This window comes from Lampris incognitus, chromosome 7, assembly GCF_029633865.1.
Source record: "Lampris incognitus isolate fLamInc1 chromosome 7, fLamInc1.hap2, whole genome shotgun sequence".
NCBI lineage: Eukaryota > Metazoa > Chordata > Actinopteri > Lampriformes > Lampridae > Lampris > Lampris incognitus.
This window is the reverse complement of record NC_079217.1, coordinates 24,264,664-24,289,349: the sequence shown is the minus strand read 5'-3', so window position 1 is coordinate 24,289,349 and position 24,686 is coordinate 24,264,664. Positions and strand designations below refer to the sequence as shown.

General features: G+C 42.5%; 1 protein-coding gene across 1 annotated transcript in view; it reads left to right on the top strand.

Moving 5' to 3' along the window:
• Nucleotides 1–24,405, top strand: part of dock10 (dedicator of cytokinesis 10) — a 96,102-nt gene extending 71,697 nt beyond the window's left edge. Inside the window, exons 30-57 of the mRNA XM_056283537.1 lie at nt 972–1,068; nt 1,285–1,317; nt 1,559–1,737; nt 2,228–2,344; nt 2,484–2,601; nt 2,998–3,119; nt 4,272–4,386; nt 4,848–4,914; nt 5,313–5,360; nt 7,871–7,990; nt 8,743–8,855; nt 8,956–9,071; nt 9,443–9,580; nt 10,013–10,195; nt 12,219–12,329; nt 12,552–12,767; nt 13,424–13,481; nt 14,430–14,531; nt 15,232–15,338; nt 17,957–18,079; nt 18,189–18,302; nt 19,729–19,875; nt 20,103–20,313; nt 20,486–20,676; nt 21,743–21,843; nt 22,530–22,668; nt 23,097–23,169; nt 23,361–24,405. Coding sequence (XP_056139512.1) covers nt 972–1,068; nt 1,285–1,317; nt 1,559–1,737; nt 2,228–2,344; nt 2,484–2,601; nt 2,998–3,119; nt 4,272–4,386; nt 4,848–4,914; nt 5,313–5,360; nt 7,871–7,990; nt 8,743–8,855; nt 8,956–9,071; nt 9,443–9,580; nt 10,013–10,195; nt 12,219–12,329; nt 12,552–12,767; nt 13,424–13,481; nt 14,430–14,531; nt 15,232–15,338; nt 17,957–18,079; nt 18,189–18,302; nt 19,729–19,875; nt 20,103–20,313; nt 20,486–20,676; nt 21,743–21,843; nt 22,530–22,668; nt 23,097–23,169; nt 23,361–23,419 — 3,318 coding nt within the window. The 3' untranslated portion in view covers nt 23,420–24,405. The remainder of the gene's footprint in view (nt 1–971; nt 1,069–1,284; nt 1,318–1,558; nt 1,738–2,227; nt 2,345–2,483; nt 2,602–2,997; nt 3,120–4,271; nt 4,387–4,847; nt 4,915–5,312; nt 5,361–7,870; nt 7,991–8,742; nt 8,856–8,955; nt 9,072–9,442; nt 9,581–10,012; nt 10,196–12,218; nt 12,330–12,551; nt 12,768–13,423; nt 13,482–14,429; nt 14,532–15,231; nt 15,339–17,956; nt 18,080–18,188; nt 18,303–19,728; nt 19,876–20,102; nt 20,314–20,485; nt 20,677–21,742; nt 21,844–22,529; nt 22,669–23,096; nt 23,170–23,360) is intronic.
• Nucleotides 24,406–24,686: the final 281 nt, after the last annotated feature.

Here is a 24,686-nt window from a genome sequence, read left to right as displayed (position 1 = left end):
AAGTGGCTGGCAACTCCACATGTATCGGAGGAGGAATGTGGTAGTCTGCAGCCCTCCCCGGCTTGGCAGACGGGATGGAGCAGAGACCGGGACGGCTCAGAAGAGTGGGGTAATTGGCCAAGTGAAATTATGGAGAAAAAAAGGGAAAAAAAAAAATATATATATATATATATATAAATATGTATATATAGTGCCGGTTAGATGCTATATAAACATGGCTTATGTTAGCGCATACGGGTGGTGTGGCAGTCTATTCCTCTATTCCGTTGCCTACCAACACAGGGATCGGAGGTTCGAATCCCCGTGTTACCTCTGGATTGGTCGGGCGTCCCTACAGACACAATTTACCGTGTCTGCGGGTGGGAAGCCAGATGTGGGTATGTGTCCTGGTCGCTGCACTAGCGCCTCCTCTGGTCGGTTGGGGCACCTGTTCGGGGGGAGGGGGAACTGGAGAATGGCGTGATCCTCCCACACGCTACCCCCCCCCCCACTCCTCACTGTCAGGTGAAAAGAAGGAGCTGGCAACTCCACATGTATCAGACGAGGTATGTGGTAGTCTGCAGCCCTCCACGGATCAGCAGAGGGGGTGGAGCAGTGACCGGGACAGCTCGGAAGAGTGGAGAAATTGGCCGGATACAATAGGGGAGAAAAAAAGGGGGGGGGGGAATCACCCCCTAAAAAAAACAAGAGAGTGGCATTACTTAAACTGTCCCATCTGCATCTGATGTGACATTGTTTTGAGTAGAGATATTTTTATTCATCAATAAGTTTTCAAGCACTGTCTCTTTAGTCAGTAGTGCTGGTTAGATGCTGTATAAACATGGCTTATGTCCATCAATGTGTAGCTAAATACAAAACATACAAAGCAGCTTAAGTATTCGCCCCAGGTTTATGCTGTTGCACCATGTTGTGTTGAAATTAAGAGTAATTACAATCTTAGACAGTTTCTAATCCTTTTTCTTTTGTGACAGATCTTGTGTGAGCTGAAGTTTGAGTTTTTGAGAGAGGTGTGTAACCATGAGCACTACATCCCTCTCAGCCTGCCCCTGCCCTCTGCACGTATCACAGGTTGGAGTCGCCTTCTGCTATTTAGTACATTTACACTCATGTAGTCTAAGTGTGATGGCAATCATTCATCAAGTAGGTCTCACTCTCATTTGTCTATTAACGCCTCCCCTCTCCTCTCCGTTTGTCTGCCTCTTTTTTTCGCTCTCTCCCTTTTTTACCCCATACTTCTTTTTCTCTCTTTCACTCTCCCTTTCTCACTTTATCTGTCCATATCAGATAATGCATCCCCAGAGCCACAAAGTATACATGGTAAATATGTTCATTCATTTCCCCTTAATATTACATCTGTGTGTTCATCGTTTGTGTCATTGGTTCACAACCGGACCTTCATGTATACCACTAACAAAGGGTCGGGTTTAACTGGCAGTTTGGGATTCCTAGGTTTAATTAGATTATTGAAGTAAATTTAGGTATGTGCGTTATTCAAAAGAAAGTCATCTCAATTAAAATCCCCTAAAAATTAGACTTTTTTGTGATCTTTCGCCTTTAGCATCAGTGCCAGAGTACAGCCTGACCGGAGAGTTCTGCAGGAAACACTTCCTGACTGGTTTGCTATTGCGGGAACTGGGGCTGGCACTGCAGGATGAGCAGGACCTGAGACACTTGGCCCTGGCCACCCTCAAGACTTTAATGGCCAAACACTCCCTGGATGCACGCTATGCCACCAAGGTAGGCTGAAGTTTTCTGCTCATATACAAGATCAAAATGAGGGACCCTCCTTTCCTTGTTCACCTTTCCCTCCATTTGCCAGCAGTCACGTGTTGTTGTCACTTCAGTCATGGCTCCGTCCTGCCAATGTGGCATGATGGTGGTGAGAAGGGGCTCTTGACAACCTACATCTGCAAGATTTTATTCTCTATGAACTTCTATTTTGTGACAGGGTTAATACTAGAACTATCACCAGTTGGGTTTTGCAATAAATATTTTGGTTGAAGCTGTGTCTCTCCTCCTGATTGAGCTAAATTTGTGCGTAAGTCATGAGCTCAGAGCGGAGCAAATATTACTCTCACAACCTGAACAACCAGTAATTTAAGTGATGATAGGTGGGAAGCTTTCACAATTAGCATGTTGTCAAATTTTTGATTTTCACATATTTTAAACTGAAACTGAACAAAATCTGATCAACACAACAGCTCCTTAAATGTCGGTGTTTTTACAGGAGAAGCAGGCAAGAATTGCATCTCTCTACCTGCCTCTGTACGGTCTGATACTGGACAACATGCCTCGATTCTTTCTCAGGGACCTCTTCCCCATCTACTTCACTTCAAGTGACCAGGTAAGAGTCAATATTTTGCCAAAATCATTGATGGATTTAGTTTCCCTTTGGTCTTAGAGCAAGTGTTCATTTTTTCTCCAACTGTTAAACACCTACACATTCATCTACCGCATAAATCCACTCTCCTCACCCCATCCAGGGCTCACGTGATGACCTGAGTGTTGGAGGTGGAGTGGCGGGAGGTGTGACTCACATTGTTCGCCATGCCAACTCTGTGGATGCCTCCTTCTCCAAAGAAGTTCTCAACTCCATTACAGGTGTGTGTGTATGCGTGTGTGTGTGTGTGTGTGTGTGTGTGTGTGTGTGTGTGTGTGTGTGTGTGTGTGTGTGTGTGTGTGTGTGTGTCCATGCACAGAAATGTGTTGGTGTTTGTTTCATGTATATGCATTACCTGTATGTGTATTTCTAGTGCCTATTTATAAGGTTGTGAATGAAAGTGAGTGAGTATGTGTATTTGTGTGTTTCAATGCATATATGTGTATTTGTGTTTGTCTGTTTCACGTCTTTCAGCATTTACCTATCTGTCTGTGTCTATATACCTGTATATCTGTTTCTTGTGCCTATATATATAATGTCTTTACATAAGGTTGTGGATGAAGGTAACATTATTCGCACCCCACCCAACCCCCATCCCCCCATCCTCCCTCCATCAGCCTTTTCTTCCTTGGCTGTTGCCACGGGTAACCAGGCCGACTCACGGGGTTCTTTGATCAGTGTGGACTCCAACCCTAGCAACAGTGACAGGAACAGTGAGAAGATGGATGGATGTGAGAAGGTGAGAAGGGAAAGAGTAGACCAAAAAAAAAAAATCCCAAAGACTTATCACCTCCCGTCTTATGACGCGTCCTGTACCATAAGGTCTTTTTTACTGACACACTGCAGCAGAACTCTCCAGACATAAGAGATTGTCAGATACGCCTCATTTTACACTTGGGCTTGCTGTATTTCCCGGACCATAAGTCGCTGTTTTTTTTTACTCGTCTGGCTGGTCCTACGATTTATATTCCAAAGCCACTTGTACAATGTAATTTGGTCGGACGAATATGCTGCATTTCAACTAAGGCCTCTAGATGGCACTGTTTAATCTTGTGACTCATTTGAAAATACTGTACCACCATATAAATGCGACTTATACACCAAAGCGACTTATATGGGGGTTTTTTTTCTAACAACACTGCGTTCTTTTGCTGAGTGCGACTTATACTCTGGTGCGACTTGTAGTACTGGAAATATGGTATGCTTTTCTTCCTGTGTGATATGTGAAAAGAGGCATTTATGCGGGAACCATGAGCTAACGTTGGTCCTGTTTTACCTGCTTGCTTGTTTAACACAACAGCAAAATAGAGATTTCACATGACAAGATTAACATGGTGCAACAGAGCAGATGCCTTTTGATAGCTGGTCTTTATTGGCCTCTTTTTTACAGACTTAAAGCGTTAACTCTAGCTAAAGCAGGAATCTGTGATTTCTCCAATCTGTATGTACAGACTACAAACAAAGTGTCATTGCTTGTGTGCCATCAGCTGAGCAGTTAACAGTTCCCACCATTGTAAAAATTATATCCTCGGACCAAAACCAACACAGACAACAAACTATATCAAAATATAAGGGAACACTGTTGAGCTGGGATATTGATTGTAGAATTGGTAGGTGACCTGTCAAAAAGAGCCATCGCCACATATTCATCACGTTTCAATCCTTTTCCTGTTTGAGTAGGAACATGTTTGCTGGTGCACCAGTGTTCATCCTACCTGGTCAAAAATTTCAACAGCAGTATATATAAAATGCCAGTTAGTACTATGTAACTTCTCCCCAAGATCCAGATGAATAGAATAACTATTTATTAATGGAGAAGAATCAGGGATATCAGTTTTAAAGAGACAAATTGAAGCTCACCATTGTAATACCTCGACTTTTCTATCCTCAGTTTGCCCGCCCTCAGTCCCTGATAGGCTATGGCTCTCGCTGTGATAAACTGGACCAAGCAGAGACCCGCAGCCTGCTCATGTGCTTCCTGCACATCATGAAGACCATATCTGAGGGTGAACCACAACACAATTCTCCTCTTAAATGCAGTGTACAATCATACATTTGTTATACAATACCCTTTGAACATTTTTTTCTGGCTTGGTGTGGTTCGACTTAGGGACCACACAAACAGTCCAGAAAATGTAGGTAATCAGACTAAGGAAAATATGTTTCATTCTTTTCATTTAGATCATCTTACATGACACTATTTAATTTGCCCTGGTTTGCTAAACCCTGCTCATCTATACAAGCACAGCTAGACCATACACTAATGGTTTGCAGTTACAGTGTCGCTCGATGCAGGTCCGCTTCACTTACCATAATACCACAGCAGAATAGAGTCTAAACCACACAGTGCTATAGCATAGATGTAGATGACAAAGGTTAACACATTAAACCGTGTAAATGTAAATCATTTCTCTATGCTCTTTATAAATTACAAGCAATGTCTCTGTCTTTCTGTGACCGTTTCCAGATGTGCTGGTGTCCTATTGGCACAGGGCCATTCACCAGGAGATCTCAGACTTCTTCAATATTTTGGAGTAAGTGCTTTTATTATTCCCCAAAAAACAGTCCTAGTTCAGTTTAGACAGAATAGTGAGTCCTCAGAGATACTGTAAATACAGAGAGGGGAGGGAAAACTTGGCAACAGGGGAGAAGATAAAAGTTATGAGGAAAAAAGCCAAGGAGAGCGGAAAAAAAGGCCGACTTTAATCCCAACAAGCTCTCTCTCTATCGTCTGAACAGTGCAGTAAATGAATTGTCTGTTTCCTGTTCGTGTCAGCATCTGACCATCTGACCAGTCCTGCTACAACTCGGCTCTATCACATGCATTGAATTATGTACTTAGCCTCAACACATAGAGTAATGTCCTCGCTCACACAAAACCCTAAGATCATTTTGCAGTTTTTCTATTTGTTTAATTTTTCTTTTTTTGTAGGTTGTGTCTTCAGCACTTCAGGTTCCTTGGGAAACGCCACATAGCCAGGTGAGTGTCCACCATGATGGGCTGTTTTCAGAGAAAAGAGCCAGGTGTCACTTTCTCACAAAAGAGAAAGAAAAACAAATGTATTCAGAATAACATCCCAGGCATATAAACAGCTTATCAGGTCAATATACAAACCAGAGGCAAAGGTTGTATGACTCCACCTACTGCTACATAATACATAAAATTGTATGCACACATGAATGCACACATGTGCAAATGTGGAGGCACCCCCCCCCCACACACACACACACACACAAATACATGAAGCAGACAGAGTCAAGCAGAAACACTAATATGGGTTCTGTATGTGTGTGCACACTCAGGGATGTGCTTCAAGAGGGGAAGTGGTGAAAGGAAAGAAAATGGAAAAGAATAGATGGGGAAGGAGGTGAAGCTCCTGGATCTAGAAAGAGAAAAGCACTGCTGGATATTTCATAGTTGGCAAACCACGGGTTGGGGGAGGGATATTACTATGTGTGTTTGTGCTTGTGTTTGTGTGACTGTATATGTGTGGGTGGGTGTGTGTGTGTGCAGCTCCAACTGGAACAGATCCACTGGCACTGCTAGACTCTTCTATCTTCTCCTGGATTCTGGTTTCTCCTAGCTAATTAAATTAGCCCCTCTTTTTTCCATTCAGCATTGAGATGCTAAGATGTGAGCCAACAAAAGGCAGGGGGGTACCCGCTCTGATTTACAGTGTGAGGAGGCATTAACAGAACAAAGATAGCGGGAAGCTGAGCTAGCTGTCTCCCTCAGATGCTGTTGAGCCTGTCTGGGGCTGCTAGCTACTTAACATTCATCTGTAATACCAGACCATGGGGGGATTCACATTCATACGCCTCTGTGTCTGTCTCTGTCTCTCTCTCTCTCTACTAGCACTTTGATGCCTGGCTGAGCCGATGTGGGCTTTCATTGAAGTTAGATGGCAATGACTTACAGTAGCAGTATGCAGCAAGCCAGACAGACAGACAAACAGACAGTCATCCAGCCTATCAGACAACCAGCCAAGTAACCAGTCATTAAGTGAGCCAGAAATGCTGCTGTTGGAAGGCGTAGCTGAGGCACTGATATTATGTATCTTGTCTGTTTTTGTCCCTTATGAGGGACTCATTTCCTGAGCTTCTACCACAGTTCAGATTCAAGATGATAGGGACAGACACACATGCACACAAACACACTTGCACGCCACACAGACAGAGTGACATGTCTATGAATAACACACCGGTTCAGTTGAATTGCAATGTTTTGTTCATTTATGACCTTGCTGTTGCAATCTCCACCCTTGTGCATGTCTTCCTCCCCCTCCCCCTTCATGTGTTCTGCTCTCTGTGCTGTATGTATTGATATAGCCTCTGCTTTGTTAGTGGATTCTCAATGTGACAGCATATTTTCATGATGGTTGTTTGGTTGCTTCACAGAGGCCGTACTATACTGTATGCGCAGCCTACTTTATAAATGGAGAGGAAACTGAATCAGTTTGGATGTGGTTCATGCGCATGTTAAAATGCTGTATATATATTTCCCTCTGTTTTATAATTTGCTTCTCTGTGTAATGTATTGCGGGGCTTTTTAAGGCTTTCCTGTCATTACTCCATTGATTTTGCATGTCCACCTCTCAGCCTGTGTCTGTGTCCTTTTGCCACATGTGTGACTGGCTGTGCTCCACCTGCTGTGCTGCTTGGTTTGATTTGGTCTCACTTTTTCATCATGATAGGCTTGGGGGCTGTTTCTACTGTGTTGATTGGCTTGCAGTTATTTTTTTTTCCGTCTTTTCATTGGCCAAGGCTTTTGTCTCTTTATGTGGATTGGTAGTAGTTTCTCATCAAGCTTCCTTTTGGCATCAGACAAATATGATATGCTCAACATCTGCTTGATGAGATCAAGTGACTTAACTGCTTCGTACTGTAACTTAGCAGTCATTTACAATAGCAATATCGGATATACAGGTCATAAATTTCCCACTAGCCCAAGGTTTTATACTAGCCAAAAGTAATGTAGGTCACAGCTCACAAAGTACTGATGTCAAACCCCTGTTCTACACGAACACTCTTGTAGCTTAGGAAATGACATTAACTCAGCATTACACTAATGGTGAACTTGGAACCTATGATTTTTCTTTGCCACTAACATTTCCATCTGGCTGAGCACTTTAACCTCTGACCTCCCGCTCTGCTCAGCCCTATGACATTTTTCTCTGGCTCTCATTGCTCTGAAAAGACCTTGGTTTGGTCAAGTAAGGGCATTTAGCCTGCCTGGAAAACCATGTGACCTTGTTACATAGCTGTGTAAAAATGTCACAGTAGCACAAATAGCATTGTATTGCAAAGTGGTTAAATATGCACTTTGGGATCAATTTCTATTGATTGCAGGCATGCTCAAATAACTTAGCATGCCACTAAAATCTATGACCGATGAGTATAATGGCGATTGTGATGATGGTCACAACAGTGATGGTCTCACAGTATGCAAACCGACTAACGCTAGGTGTGATGTGATTGGCTCGTGAACAGGAAGCTAGCAGCGGCAGTAAAGCTGGCCCAGTCCACCCAGGCAAATGGCACCCTGAAGGGCTCTAACCAGCACCCCCACCCCTCACAGCCCTCCCAACCCTCAGGCCTCTTCCCACAATGGTAACCAGCCTCCACCCGAAAATAGACAACACAACAATAATGACAGATTTAAGCTGTTGAAAGATACTATGTCTCAACTGACTCCTAAATTAAGTCTTTTAATAGGTGGTTAGGTAAACAGAATAATTATTAAATCAATTAATAATAGTTCCCAAATTATGTGATTAATAAATGGTATGACTCCTTTACCTATAATGTAAACTAAATATTGATCTTTTAATGGCTCTAAATGCAGGACTATAGTGTTGTAATACTGGCTTGGGTAAGCTGAATGTACAGATTTGGCACTTAGAGTTTTATAAATACACCCCACTTCTGTGTATATTCAGTACTGATGTGTCCATAATGTGAGTATTCATGCATTACACTGTAAGTTTTCTCACATCATGCCCTTCTCCATTGTTCCAGTGATGTTTTGTGAATGGCTAGCCTTGTCTGTGTACTCCAATGTTTAGGTACCCAACACCAGCAAGTACATGCGGCTTTTCTATTATATGAGTTACTGTATCTTTAATGCATTAGTACACCTAATAGAATATCCCTGATTTATCTTCAGTGTCTTAATACATTATAACAAAACTATCCCTAACAACTCAAATGTGTACAAAGTAACTAGGAACTAAGTAACTCAAATTGATTGCACTTGATAGGACCACAGAGTAGAACAAGCACTTTTTTCCCCCATAGCCTAGTCCAAATTGGCACAATAGGTAGGTTGAGAATAGCTTCTGACCCTCGCTTTTGGTCTTCAGGATTTCATCATCAGGCGGTGATGGACACCGACACGCCCGCTCCCAAACCATGCCTATCATCAGGGGTAAGAATGCTCTCACCAACCCCAAGCTGCTGCAGATGATGGAAACAGGTAATATGCACACACGTAAACACATTCTTACTCATATACATGGGCAACAATTCAAGAATATGTATTTCAGATCTTGCTCTCTGATGCTCTGTGTTCCCAGATGGGAACCTCCCAGAAGGGGACACACTGAGCCCTACAGACATCGAGGCTAACATGTCCACAGAGGTGTCCCTCACTGTGCTAGATATCCTAGGACTCTTTGTCCACCATCATAAGGTCTGGGGTTCTCCTATGGACATATCCCACAGTACACACACATGGCACATTTGTTTTCATTCTATTTACTCATCTGTTTTTCTATTTACCACAGCCAAACCTCGTACCAAAAGCTTTTCCATTTAGTGTCTGGTCTGTAGTGTGAAATCAGTATGGCAGAACATGCTCACATGTACCAAATTATCAACTTCATGGTGAAGTCAACAGTCCTCTACTGCCCCCTGGTGTTCATACGAAACATTACTTTATATGGTCAATGCAATAATTTTATTTTTTCCAGGTCACATCTTTATAGTCGAGAGGTTTTTCCTTATTTGTGCTTTCAACTGAACATCCATGTGTGTTTTCTGCCATCTCTTTCCCACCTTCAGAAGCAGCTGTTGATGGATGACGGACAGAATGCATTGATGAAGAAAGTGCTGGATACCTACCTGCTTTTTTTCCAGATTAACCAGTCAACCACCACACTACGACACGTGTTTGCCGCGCTCAGGCTCTTTGTACAAAAGGTACTGTGTATGCACACTATATAGAAAAAATAATCACTCATACACACATTCATGTACACATGCAGATGCACAGGCACACACATACACTGAAAAGACACACACATACACAGACTGAGACACATACATGCACATCATATAATGCAGCACAAGGGTAAAGCAAGCAAGTAACCTCAGGTAATAGCTAAATCATTTAAATACATAGCCTCACTTAACCACACTTGTGCACACGGTCACAAACTGTACAAAATGCACTTATACATAGAACAACAGCTCACACTCAACCATACGCACATATTAACCCATTCAGACACCCGTCCTCTCATTCCTTGTGACAGCAAGCTTCCAGAAAACACATAAGATCTAAGTTATGTTATAATTCTGGGGCATTCTCTCATGTGGCATTTCTTTCTCTGTCATTGTCTCTCCTTCTAGTTCCCTAGTGCATTCTTCCAAGGCAAGGCAGACCTTTGTGGCTGTCTCTGTTATGAGATCCTGAAGTGCTGCAACCACCGCTCCAGCTCCACTCAGACTGAGGCGGCTGCCCTCCTCTATTTCTTCATGAGGAAGAACTTTGAGTTCACCAAGGGCAAGTCCATAGTCCGCTCACACCTGCAGGTCAGTTGGGCCGAATGTATACGTGTGCACAGCGGTGTATGCTTCTGTGACTGCATGAATGTATATACACTACCGTTCAAAAGTTTGGGATCACATTTAAATGTCCATATTTTTGAAGGAAAAGCACTGTACTTTTCAATGAAGATAACTTTAAACTAGTCTTAACTTTAAAGAAATACACTCTATACATTGCTAATGTGGTAAATGACTATTCTAGCTGCAAATGTCTGGTTTTTGGTGCAATATCTACATAGGTGTATAGAGGCCCATTTCAAGCAACTATCACTCCAGTGTTCTAATGGTACAATGTGTTTGCTCATTAGCTCAGAAGGCTAATTGATGATTAGAAAACCCTTGTGCAATCATGTTCACACATCTGAAAACAGTTTAGCTCGTTACAGAAGCTACAAAACTGACCTTCCTTTGAGCAGATTGAGTTTCTGGAGCATCACATTTGTGGGGTCAATTAAACGCTCAAAATGGCCAGAAAAAGAGAACTTTCATCTGAAACTCGACAGTCTATTCTTGTTCTTAGAAATGAAGGCTATTCCATGCGAGAAATTGCTAAGAAATTGAAGATTTCCTACACCGGTGTGTACTACTCCCTTCAGAGGACAGCACAAACAGGCTCTAACCAGAGTAGAAAAAGAAGTGGGAGGCCGCGTTGCACAACTGAGCAAGAAGATAAGTACATTAGAATCTCTAGTTTGAGAAACAGACGCCTCACAGGTCCCCAACTGGCATCTTCATTAAATAGTACCCGCAAAACACCAGTGTCAACATCTACAGTGAAGAGGCGGCTGCGGGATTCTGGGCTTCAGGGCAGAGTGGCAAAGAAAAAGCCATATCTGAGACTGACCAATAAAAGAAAAAGATTAAGATGGGCAAAAGAACACAGACATTGGACAGAGGAAGACTGGAAAAAAGTGTTGTGGACGGATGAATCCAAGTTTGAGGTGTTTGGATCACAAAGAAGAACGTTTGTGAGACGCAGAACAAATGAAAAGATGCTGGAAGAATGCCTGACGCCATCTGTTAAGCATGGTGGAGGTAATGTGATGGTCTGGGGTTGCTTTGGTGCTGGTAAGGTGGGAGATTTGTACAGGGTAAAAGGGATTCTGAATAAGGAAGGCTATCACTCCATTTTGCAACGCCATGCCATACCCAGTGGACAGCGCTTGATTGGAGCCAATTTAATCCTACAACAGGACAATGACCCTAAACACACCTCCAAATTGTGCAAGAACTATTTAGAGCAGAAGCAGGCAGCTGGTATTCTATCGGTAATGGAGTGGCCAGCGCAGTCACCAGATCTGAACCCCATTGAGCTGTTGTGGGAGCAGCTTGACCGTATGGTACGCAAGAAGTGCCCATCCAACCAATCCAACTTGTGGGAGCTGCTTCTGGAAGCGTGGGGTGCAATTTCTCCAGATTACCTCAACAAATTAACAGCTAGAATGCCAAAGGTCTGCAATGCTGTAATTGCTGCAAATGCAGGATTCTTTGACGAAAGCAAAGTTTGATGTAAAAAAAATCTTATTTCAAATACAAATCATTATTTCTAACCTTGTCAATGTCTTGACTCTATTTTCTATTCATTTCACAACATATGGTGGTGAATAAGTGTGACTTTTCATGGAAAACACAAAATTGTTTGGGTGATCCCAAACTTTTGAACGGTAGTGTACCTGTGTTTGTCTCACTCTAAGTGGATGGCCGGGGGTGAAACAATGTTAGAGTGCTGTGAGCTGCTACCCAGCTGTCTGTAACCATGTGCAATCAAAGCCCATGTTTGTGCAGATTTTCCCTCCAACTGAGCAATATCAGTTAATGTAACCAAATGGCACACCCTCAGCCATAGATGGAGGAACTAATTAGAGATGTGAGATGATCTAGGGTTTGGCTGAAATTAAAGCTTGTGTTATAACCCTGTAGTTAGTGTTCTGTATGAACTGTGGATACAGGGAGCGACAACTGACCAGGTGTAATGCTCTCATTCAAAGCCTTTTCCTCCCTTCTCTAGGTGATTAAGGCAGTGAGCCAGCTGATAGCGGATGCTGGCATCGGAGGCTCACGGTTTCAGCAGTCCTTGGCCATCATCAATAACTTTGCCAACGGAGATGCACCGCTCAAGGTAGAACAGAGGAACTCTCACAGTGTCTGCAACTGTCTGCATGTTATGGCACAAACCAATGTTTATATGTGCCATATAAGAGTATAGTTCATGATAATTGCCTTATGCAGTATATACTTGTGTTTCATTTCACATTGTGTATGTCTGTATATATACTAACAATTTTGTAATTAAATTTTGGCTCTACGTATTTGCTAATCTTATTTTTCCACCCTCCTCCAGAACACTCCATTCCCAGCAGAGGTGAAGGACCTGACTAAGCGGATCAGGACTGTTCTGATGGCCACAGCCCAGATGAAAGAGCATGAGAAGGACCCTGAGATGCTGGTGGACCTGCAATACAGCCTCGCCAACTCCTATGCAAGCACCCCTGAGCTTCGACGCACCTGGTTGGAGAGCATGGCCAAGGTCCACGTCCGCAACGGAGACCTCTCTGAGGTATTACAAACACAACCCATATCAGAGGGGCACAGTACTGCTTATATAAATTCTGGGTTTGGGATGAGAAAGTGTCGGACATGGTTTTGAGAAGACGGTGTTGTTGCTTTATTCTTATCTAATCCATAACCTCAAATTTGCCTATGAGTAAGCAATCTGTTGATGTTGCTTTTTCAGTGACTTCACGTTATGTTTTAGGCCATCTTACTGTACTTGCTCTAATGCCGATGCTCTCATCATTTACTCTTGCTTAGTACTTAACGTTATTGTGCCTGATAAGCTATATTATGACAAATTGCTGAATCTGGGTGTCTATAAGGCCGCATGTCAGGGAATTTTAGATTATTTTGATCAATGGGAAAGGGACTCCTCAAGGGTCCATTCTTTCACCCCTTTATATTTTCTCTGTATACAAGTGACTGCATTTCTTATTCCAACTCCATCAGTCTGGAGATGTTTGCAGATGAAACTAGATTAGTAGGTCTGATAAGACATGATGATGAATCCTCACATTGAGTAGAACCTTGTTGGCTTGTGCAGTCATAAACCTCCAGCTGAATGTGAGTAAGACAGGAGAAATGGTGATTGATTCTCAGAGGCACAAGTGACGATAGTAATTTGGATTTGTGGTAAGAATTACACTCTCTGTCCCTCAGGCTGCTATGTGCTACATTCACATCTCAGCCCTGATTGCTGAGTCACTGAAGAGGAGAGGTGAGCACAAACACACTGTTGCTTTTAATTCAATACTGTGTGGCTACTTGGCATGCACTTGTGTGTGCCTGTGTGTGTGTGTGTGTGTGTGTGTGTGTGTGTGTGTGTGTGTGTGTGTGTGTGTGTGCGCGTACGTGCACATATGTTTGCACTTGCATGTGTATATGCTGTGCTGTAGAGTTGCTGTGGATTTCACACACTTCTATGTAGACATGTCAAACTTCTAACCAGCCAAAAGTCTGATTGCAATGGTGCCCAGCATCTTCCATCATTTACCAACCTCTCTCTCTTCTAACTTGTTCATTACTGTCTCAGGCCAAGTTATTTGGTCTTCCTTGTATTATTCTACTTTTGTGGGCGTTGAAAACATGTGCATGTTTGAAACATGAATACTTTGTTTTGATTTCAATGTGCATCACACGTCTTTCTCAGTGTGCACATGTGTTTGTGTGGTGGAGCGCAGCAGTGTTCTGTGCTCAGGCTGGAACAAGCCTGCTGGGGAGGAGCACATGATGAATGGACATGAAATCTCATCCTGCGATCTGTTAGAAATATTGGTCTTATGAGCTGTCTGTTAGTTGAAGTACCATTCTCTATCCTGACATAGAGAAGAGAAAGAAACCAATGTTCATAAACTATGTTACATGGTCCTCCATCTCCAAGTTTGCTTGCTTGCATGCGTGTGCGTGCTTCATGATTTAGAACAGAGCATAATATGTACTATCTATATGTGGCATATTAAGTCTACATCTAAATCTACAGATGTAATGTAGTCCGCATCTTGCAGCATGCTTGCACCCTGCCTGTGTGTTGAAATGGCCAGCATGCCTGTAGCTCAGCTGTTTGGCTAGCCTGTCAACTGCATTGCCCTGCAGTAGTTAGGTTAGTGGATGTGATCTGTATAAACCTCCTCCTCCTCCTCCTCCTCCTCCTCCTCCTACCAAACAGGCTACTGGAGAGCTGACAAGGCCAGGATGTCCCGTGTGTCCCCAGAGGAAAGCCCTGTCTTTAACTGTAGCTCCTTACTAACTACCTCCCGAGATCAAGACAGTGAGTGTGGCCGCCTGGGGCCTGCTGGGAGGGGGGATGTGGGTTGGTCGGTGGGGAGAGGGGCACAAAGGTAGGGCCTCGTGAGCTTTTGGCGAGGGATGCTGTCCAAGAAGAGGTACTACCTGCATTTAAACCTCCTAAAATGAGATTGTAGGTGATGGTGACAAGGGGTAAGTATAGTCTGGACGAAAGGGGGCATCAGGCTGTGACACCTCACCGCGCTCCAAATAATTAATGATTTTCCCGTCTCCATATTATTCTAGGCATACGGCAACATTGGACGAGGACTATTTTTCTAGTCTTTTAAGATAGATTTTATATGGTTATGCTTTATCACTGTGACTGTGCAAGGTGCTGTTTGATTTCAGTCCTCTCTCACTGGTAAATAAGTCACACTGGGCATAATGCTCACTGTCACTGGATATGCTTTCAAACACACATTTGAATCTGTTACTTTTGCTTGGGTTTTCACGTTTTATATTCAAACATACTGCATGTATGTTTGAATATAAAAATGGTTGTGTATTTTTTGTTTTAAAAAAACGTTTGTGTGTATTGTAAGATGCTCGAGTGAGTGTGTGCATGTTGGACATGTTGGAGTTGGACATACAAGCATACACAAAAGTGATGTTTAAAGTGCATGCATGAAAGCGGATACCTTCTAAAATGCCTGCTTATCACCCCCTGTATAAAACCTCAGCATCCTTCTCCATGGGCTGGGCAGCCTTTATGTGCATCACTCCAAACGTCAAGGAGGAGGGAGCCATGAAGGAAGATACTGGTACACAGGACACACCATATACTGAGGTACAGCATACACCTTTGTCCTGAGCAAAATGCTGAGGAAAAATCTCTGACAGCACTGAATGATAGCTGAAATATTGTCTATCCATCGCTATTTTTTATCACAAGATGTTTTCTGAAGAGATGAACAACTGGATCAGTGTTGTAGCTCTGTTTCAGGGGTTTACCAAGCATTAGTGAAAGAGCGCCACTTGGCAAATCTGATCATAATATGATTTTCCAGGTCTGCCAAAGGTTAAAGACTCATAAAGACCTGTGACACGGTTGAATATGATGTCACTCATGCGTACTATATCTGTTACTTAGAGAGTACGTGATTTGATTCAAGTGGTAAAAGTCTGGGCAGGCAGGTAGCGTAGCGGTCTATTCCATTGCTTACCAACATGGGGATTGCCAGTTCGAATCCCCGTGTTACCTCCGGCTTGGTCGGGCGTCCCTACAGACATGATTGGCCATGTCTGTGGGTGGGAGCCAGATGGGGGGATGTGTCCTGGTCACTGCACTAACACCTCCTCTGGTTGGTCAGGGCGCCTGTCCGGGGGACTTGGGGGAATATCATGATCCTCCCACGTGCTATGTCCCGGGACGGCTCGGAAGAGTGGGGTAATTGGCCAAGTACAATTGGAAGAAGAAAAAAAAGGGGGGGGGGGTCCAGAAAAACAAAATAAATAAAAAGTGATTAGATAGACCTTTCTAAAGCTGCAAAGCATGAATATACAGAGGGGGATTTTGAAAGCTCAAGTTAAGGAATAGGAATAGTTTGGAGAGTAAACTAAGTTCATGTGATAGTAGAGGTGTTTGGAAGAGGCTTCAACAAAATACCATAAATGGCTTAATTATAAAAGGCTTCTGACAAACTAAGCGAGTTTTACCGCTGCTTTAATAGGCTGAACCCACAAAGGTCCCTCACACAGCTGGACAAACCCTCGTCTCCCCTCTGTTGTTATTTAAGAGTATCAAGTAATGAATTTACTTTGGAAACTAAACCCTGGGAACGCAGCAGGTCCTGGGTCCATTTTAATATCATGTACCAGGCAGCATTCTCCTCTTCTCACTAATAGTTTGTCTCCTGCACAAGCTAAGGTTCCTGCTTGTTTTATATGAACAGTAATAATTCCTATCTCTCACCCCCCCCAAAACAAACAGAATGTGACAGGACTAAGCAATTATGGGTCTATTGCCTTAACCTCTATCATAATGGAGGTTTTTGAACATCTTGTTGCTTTATTCTTATCTAATCCATAACCTCAAATTTGCCTATGAGTAAGCAATCTGTTGATGTTGCTTTTTGAGTGACTTCATGTTATGTTTTAGACCATCTTACTGTACTTGCTCTAATGCCGATGTTCTCGTCATTTACTCTTGCTTAGTATTTAACGTCATTGTGCCTGATAAGCTATATTATGACAAATTGCTGAATCTGGGTGTCTATAAGGCCGCATGTCAGGGAATTTTAGATTATTTTGATCAATGGGGAAGGGGCTCCTCAAGGGTCCATTCTTTCACCCCTTTATATTTTCTCTGTATACAAGTGACTGCATTTCTTATTCCAACTCCATCAGTCTGGAGATGTTTGCAGATGAAACTACATTAGTAGGTCTGATAAGACATGATGATGAATCCTCACATTGAGTAGAACCTTGTTGGCTTGTGCAGTCATAAACCTCTAGCTGAATGTGAGTAAGACGTGAGAAATGGTGACTGATTCTCAGAGGCACAAGTGGGAACTGAGGCCGCTGCTAAAATATATGGCCATTCTATTGAACTAGTCATTTTTTTTTAAGTTTCTTGGCACTTTTTTTTCCACAACTGGAAATGAAACACAGATGCCATTTTCAGCAAGGCCCATTAGAGGCTGTACGTCCTTGGGCAACTGGAAAAAACCTGGGGTCAACTCTTACTTTTTATCATGCCACCATTGAATTTTAGCTTTTCCCATTCCTGTTTGGTATGGTGGTACAACTTTGAAAGAAAGGCAGTGATTTGAGAGAAGAAATGGAATTGTCTTGAAGGTAAATTGGCTGTTCCTTCCCATCTCTGGCCTCCATTTATGCAAGCCAAATCAGATCTAAGGGTCAGAAATTCATTTCAGACACTTCTCACTCTGCCAAAGGACATTTTTCCCTTTTACCCTCAGGTAAACATTTCAGCAATAATGGCGTCATTGACTCGTTTTTGTAGCAGCACTTATCCTGCAGCCGTCCGTGCAATGAACATGTCTCGCTTTGCACTTTTACCCTTCTATCACGTATGACGCTGCTCGTATTATTATACTTTTATCTTTTTTCATTATCACACTGTGTGCCTGCAGATTTTTGCACCTGCATTGTATGCCGTAGTGTTTGGCTTATCACAGACACTAGCATCTCCTTCAGGTTTTTTAATGTAATTCTTGTGGTGTCATTTTGTGGTGTGTCACTGTGTGTTGGTGTGTTTGTACTCTAGTAGCACCATGAAATATTCCTATAACCACTTTCGGTGTGGCAAAAAAAGAAGGAAAACATGAATATGTTTGGCCAAGGTCATAATTGAGCATTATGTTTAGGGTATTGCACTAATGGGGATTGGGATGTATCCGACATGGTGTCTGAGATACTTGCTGGCCTCCCTGTACCTTGTAGGACACCTTAGTGGAGCAGCTGGAGCTTTGTGTGGACTACCTTTGGAAATCAGAGCGACACGAGCTCATTGCCGACATCAACAAGCCTGTTATTGCTGTTTATGAAAAAAGGAGAGATTTCAAGGTAACTGTTCTCTTTCATACTCTCAGTAAATGTGTGTTGGGGGGGAGGTTACATGAAAGACATGGTTAAACATGGTGTGTGTGTGTGTGTGTGTGTGTGTGTCCTACAGAGGCTGTCTGAATTGTACTACGACATCCACCGTTCCTATTTGAAGGTGACAGAGGTGGTAAATTCAGAAAAGCGGCTCTTTGGTCGCTACTATCGCGTGGCCTTCTATGGACAGGTGAGGGGCAGCCACTGTTGCAGCAGCAGAAAACTCACTTGCACAAGCTCATTAGCACACACACACACACACACACACATATGCACACATATGCACACATCTCCCAGATAAATTATATACAATAGTCTATCAGTACTATAGATGGGCAACATTCACTGCAAAATGCTAAAGCTGGCAGATAGAAGCCCCTATGGGCTAGTCAGAGAAACCCAGCTTTGGTGCCTGACTAGTCTGTGTATTTTGTAACGTGAAGATATATTTTTAGTCTGGTTTATGGTAAGAACAATGTGGCTAGGTTAACAGCATACTAATGGTGAGCTAGTGTAATCCAGAATGGCTCACATCAACTATAAAGTAGTACTGTGTGGTTGGGGCTTAGCTTTTAAGACCTTGGATCTGGAATTTGTTAATAAAGGGATAATGAGACTGTTAGAGGATTAGAGAGACCCGTAGTGAATGAGACTGGTCAAGAAAGGAGTAAAGGAGAAAGTAAGAAACAAATCTACCCAGTAATGAAAAGTAAAGTAAAAACATATATTGCCCACAGTAGTTTGAAAAGAATAAGGAGGTCTGGTCCTCCCTTTAATGAAACAGTTACTTTAATTTCTCTCTCTGATCTTTTCTTCTTTTTTTATTTTCTATGTCAAGATTGCGGTAAGTTTTTTTCACCTGTCTTTTCTGTTTTTCCATATTTCTCTCTAACCACTTTTACCTCTCTTCTCCTGCCACCGTTATTAACAACTGATGCCCTAACCCTTTCAGGGGTTCTTCTCCAGTTTGCTGCCATCTATTTTGTATGCATATTAATATATATCTATATATTTATATATATGTATGTATGTATGTACACCCCCTATAATCTCCAGTGACCTATTTTTGTTCTCCCTAAAGATCTAAATCTGTAACCCACAACCCATTCCACAGGATTGGTGTCAAATAGCCTAAGTGGACCGACGCGTACAGGCAAACGTAGTCAGATAAACCTCGTTCCCCTTTGACCGCTCACTCCCATGGTGCTGTGAAAACAGCATTTGATCTGCATCCAAAAATAACATTGACATTCTGTCAACCCCTACGTGTTCTAACAAAATGACAATTTTAATATTTAGCCCATTTGTCTTGCAACCTATGGCCAAACCAACCACTAGGGGGCAATATGAATCTAGCTCAACACGTACCCTTGATAAAATGGAGGCAGTCAAGTGAAGCGCACAGTAAAATGAACCTAATCCAAATATTAAATCTGCATTACACATATACACATCCTTTACAGATAGCCCCATACACGTGCAAAGAAACACAAACACTTACACACTCTTTACATGCACAAAACTTTCTAATCTTTTGTGTGTGTGTGTGTGTGTGTGTGTGTGTGTGTGTGTGTGTGTGTGTGTGTGTGTGTGTGTGTGTGTGTGTTTAATGGTAGGGTTTCTTTGAAGAAGAGGAGAGTAAGGAGTTCATCTATAAGGAGCCAAAGTTGACAGGGCTGTCGGAAATCTCCCAGAGGTTACTCAAACTCTACTCAGACAAGTTTGGAGCTGACAATGTCAAGATGATCCAGGACTCCAACAAGGTAATTGAAAAAAATCGTGATTTGTTTAATTCATAACACCCACTGATATGATTTTGTTTTTCAATTCGTATTTATTCACCTTAAAGCCAAACTATTTTATTGGTATTATTAGTTACAGGCGTGGATTGTATTGCATGTTAAAGTGTGACTGATGGTGATACATCATCAGACATCACATCAACAAAACCTGCAACTGACTATCCTCTTTTCCTTTCTTTCTGCCACAGGTGAACCCTAAAGACCTGGACCCCAAATTCGCCTACATTCAGGTGACATATGTGGTGCCCTACTTTGATGAGAAGGAGCAACAGGAGAAACGGACGGATTTTGAGAGACATCACAACATCAACCGCTTTGTGTTCGAGACGCCGTTCACCCTGTCCGGGAAGAAGCACGGGGATGTTGAGGAGCAGTGCAAGAGACGCACCATACTGACCAGTGAGAATTTCTTTCTATGTCTAAACAACAGACATTTAAGGACAACGTGGCTCAATAAACACAAATTCTCTCTCTAATATGTCTGTCTGATTGGCAATACTGTGCCTTATTTCAGACTGGTAGGTGACAAGGAGAATGGACTGAGTAACATTTTTCTTGTATCTCTTTCCAGCGAGTTCCAGTTTCCCTTACCTGAAGAAACGCATCCAGGTGGTGGAGCAGCAAAGCACCGAAATGAACCCTATTGAGGTGGCCATAGACGAGATGTCCCGCAAGGTGTCTGAGCTCAACCAGCTGTGTAACATGGAGGAGGTGGACATGATCCGGCTGCAGCTTAAACTGCAGGGCAGCGTCAGTGTCAAGGTGCGGCTCCAGTAGATGAATCAGTCACTCAATCAAGTTGCATTTTATATAACGCTTTTCTAGCTGCAACAGCCACTCAAAGCGCTTTACATTTCTGGTCAAATCTGAATTTCAGACACCTGTTACAATAGAACACAAGCCGTTTTCTGTACAATGGCTACCTATTTCATATGCGTAAGGCCACCAAAATGTGATTTACAATGATTTAACTTATTCACACGTGTATTACAAAAAGATTTGACATGGGCCGTTTGAGACTATTGACGTTAAGCAGACCAGTGACAGACCTTAGTCGGTATGCAGATAATGGATTGTCGACAGCAGTGGAAAGGTCACCAGAAACTAAAAAGTTATTTTCCTGCACCTAACATGACCATTTCCATTATTACCACGTGGGAATGAATCAGATCCTTTAAACAATACACAGGCTTTGCATATCAGCACGGCCGAATGGGTTTACATATTAACTGTTCCAATAGATTTAATAATTTCAGCGCATGCCAGGCTAACCACATGCATAAAAATCGGTTGTCACTTAACAAGTCAAACAGACTGACGAATGGACGACGTTGCTGACTAGTGAGCCACTATTGCAGCAGTGTTGTCAACCAGCACTTGCTACCATCAACGATACCGTTGGCCTAACATGATATTTAACATCCTGTGAATTTACAACTGGATCATTCATAACTGCTTGATTTTCTAGTAACAAAAGATGTGGGATGAGTATTAATATTAACAATACGATTGGTTATTTCTCCCAAACTTACTGATTACACTGCGGCTGTATCCACGTGCCACTTTTTCTTGCGTAGTGGCCGGGCAGCTTGCTCACATACAGACTCTACAGCCTGTGTTGTTTAAAAACACAAGGCGAAACAAATAACAGCTCAATACCACATTAGTCAATATTTTATAGAAGTTGTTAATTACCTCATCTAGTGTATACTATGTGTCTGTGATGAAAAAATCCATAGCTCAACACGTAACACACATGCATGCACAAAAAATACACATTCACATATGTATATACATGTTTGTGTCTATGCTGGTGTTCCCCCTCCAGGTGAATGCGGGCCCAATGGCCTATGCCCGAGCCTTTTTGGAGGAGAAGAATGCCAAAAAATACCCAGATAACCAGGTCAAACTGCTAAAAGAGATTTTCAGGTAGGTTTTGTCTGCAGCGAACATTATAATTCAGTAACATCTGCTGTATTTTGTGCCCACCATTTAAATGATAGTCATGTCGGGGTGTCCGGGTATTGTAGTGGTCTATTCCGTTGCCTACCAACACGGGGGTCACTGGTTCGAATCCCCGTGTTACCTCCGGCTTGGTCGGGTGTCCCTACAGACACAATTGGCCGTGTCTGCGGGTGGGAAGCCGGATATGGGTATATGTCCTGGTTGTTGCATTGGCACCTGCTCTGGTCAGTCGGGGCACCTGTTCAGGGAGGAGGGGGAACTGGGGGGAATAGCGTGATATGTGCTACGTCCTCCTGGCGAAACTCCTCACGGTCAGGTGAAAAGAAGAAACTGGCGACTCCACATGTATCAGAGGAGATGTGGTAGTCTGCAGCCCTCCCCGGATCGGCAGTGGGGGTGGAGCAGTGACCGGGATGGCTTGGAAAATAGGGTAATTGGCCATGTACAATTGGGGAGTAGGGGGGGGAGGGTGACAGTCATTTCAAGTGGTCACGAATGCTTAAGCAGGATGTTTCTAAGTCTTTCCTGGGTAAACAAAGGATGAAGAAGACAACCAAGCTTGTCACCCACAGTACTCATAGTCAATACCATGGCAAAAAAAATTCACTTGACATTTTACAGTCAGTAAAACAGTCATTTTATCCTTACAGGCAGTTTGCTGAAGCCTGTGGGCATGCTCTAGATGTGAACGAGCGCCTTATCAAGGAAGACCAGCTGGAGTACCAGGAGGAGATGAGGGCACACTACAGGGACATGCTGACCGAACTGTCAGGCATCATGAATGAACAGGTGGGACTATGGACTGACCAACTAAGTGAGCAAAATGTCCTCACTGCAGAAAAAATGTATGCCACACATGAAGACATATCCCATTTTGTTAAGTCTCAAAGTCCTGTCTGAATCTGGAATTTTTCAGGTTTCTTTATACTGGTGGAGCAATCTGCCTTCATAGCTGAAATGAATGGAAGTACACTGGAAACAAGTTTAATTAGATTTTATGACTATAAATTAGTCGAATGTGATAAGATCAACTTTCCCTTGAGTGCAGATTTTTTTCATTAGTTTCTTTCCAATATTTATGAGCTTTCCCTTGTGAGCGACGTCATTTCATCTGCATTGTTTTTTGATGCATTCTGCCTTTTCATGAATGTCTGCTTCTGTCATCATTTTGTCACTCTCTTTTCTTCTTTTCCAACCATGTTTCTCTCTGATCACAGCTGCAAAAAAGTGTTTTAGCCTCGGGTAGCTCTTCTGTCTCTAACAGCTCTCTCTCCACTGTTTCTAAGACCGGTATGTCATATCATACTCTCTATTGAACATGCGCACTGTCATGTTTCTGGTCTTGCCACCTGTTCATGCACATTAGACACTTTTCTTTACCATCCAATGACTTGGCTTGCACTTTTTCATCAAAATGCAAACCACTGGTTTTAATTCTCAGTTAATTTCAGTGCTTGGTTCTCTCTTTTGTCCCAACCCAGATTCCTCACACAAGACAACCAGGAACGGAACGGCACAGCGCCTACTGAGTTGCCAGTAGACTCACTGCAGACTTTTTTGTGCCAGTGAGTTTTGTTTTGTTTTTTTGTTTTTTTCAACAAAAACATGGATATTTCTATATTTCAACTTGAGCTCCAAGGTAGATCCTCTGCTCATTGTTGACTGCCATTTTTTAGCAGCTGTGGTGAGCAATGGGGGAGTGAAACTATGAGTTATGGAAAGTGTAGAGAAAACAAAGGCGAAAGTGTGTAGACTGTGGTTGTAGTAGTCTGTAGTTCTGTTGAATTTTCATTCTCTAGAGGCCAGGCTACTGGACTGTTAGCTACATTGTGCATTTGTGTTGGTTGTAGAGACTCTATCCATGTGTGCTATGGACTTTCCTTCCCTGCCAATTCATCACGTTTTAGTTTGTATACACAGTAGGAGATGCACATAGAATTCAAAACCAAGCAGACATAGACGGTACATATGCACACACACACACACGCACACACACAAACAAACACAACATGCGCCTTCTCTCCACGACCCTGTCCCTTTATAGAACAGTGACCTTGTCGAACTTGAGGTGCCTTCAACCAGCAATATTTCAATTTTCAGTGGGTTATCACTGTAGTTCAAACTATCCGAAAATAGGTCTTGTGTGAGGACTGTGATGTGAAAAGGAAGTGACTCAGATTACATGTATAACCAAGCATCTGATTGGTTGAACACACCTCTTGTTCTTATTTGAATGTAGAGCAGCTCCACATAGCTACTTTCTATCCTTGCTAACATTCTGGGACTCTCCGCTTGCAGATTTTCAAATGGAAAATTTTATGTTTTATAACATTTCTATGATTGATAATGTCATTGTTATTATTATTTCTTGTACTGTTTCGATTTGTAAATAAGAATATTAATATTTAAAATGTTTCAAATGTTTTCTTTTTATAAGATACACAATATATGAATATTTGTTTAGCTAAATTAAAAAAAAGGAACAAACTAAAGTTTTATGTATAACATTTAAATAAAATTTTGTTAATGTCCAAAACTAATGATTTTATGACTTGTTCTGTTGAAATGACACCCTGCGTGCATCATCCTTTTACATTTCAGTTAGGTTTATGAAGGACAGTGGAAAAGGGGTGGATTGGCCTTTTGCAGTGGAAGTGAGCCTGGGCCCCAGCTGTGTTGTACTTGCCTTCATATCCTGTTTACTGGCTGACCAGGAGATCAGGCAATGGCGCAGTTAATAAGGGGGAAACTCACCTCAACCACCACCGATGTGTAGCACCCACCTGAGTGATGCATGGCAGCCATTT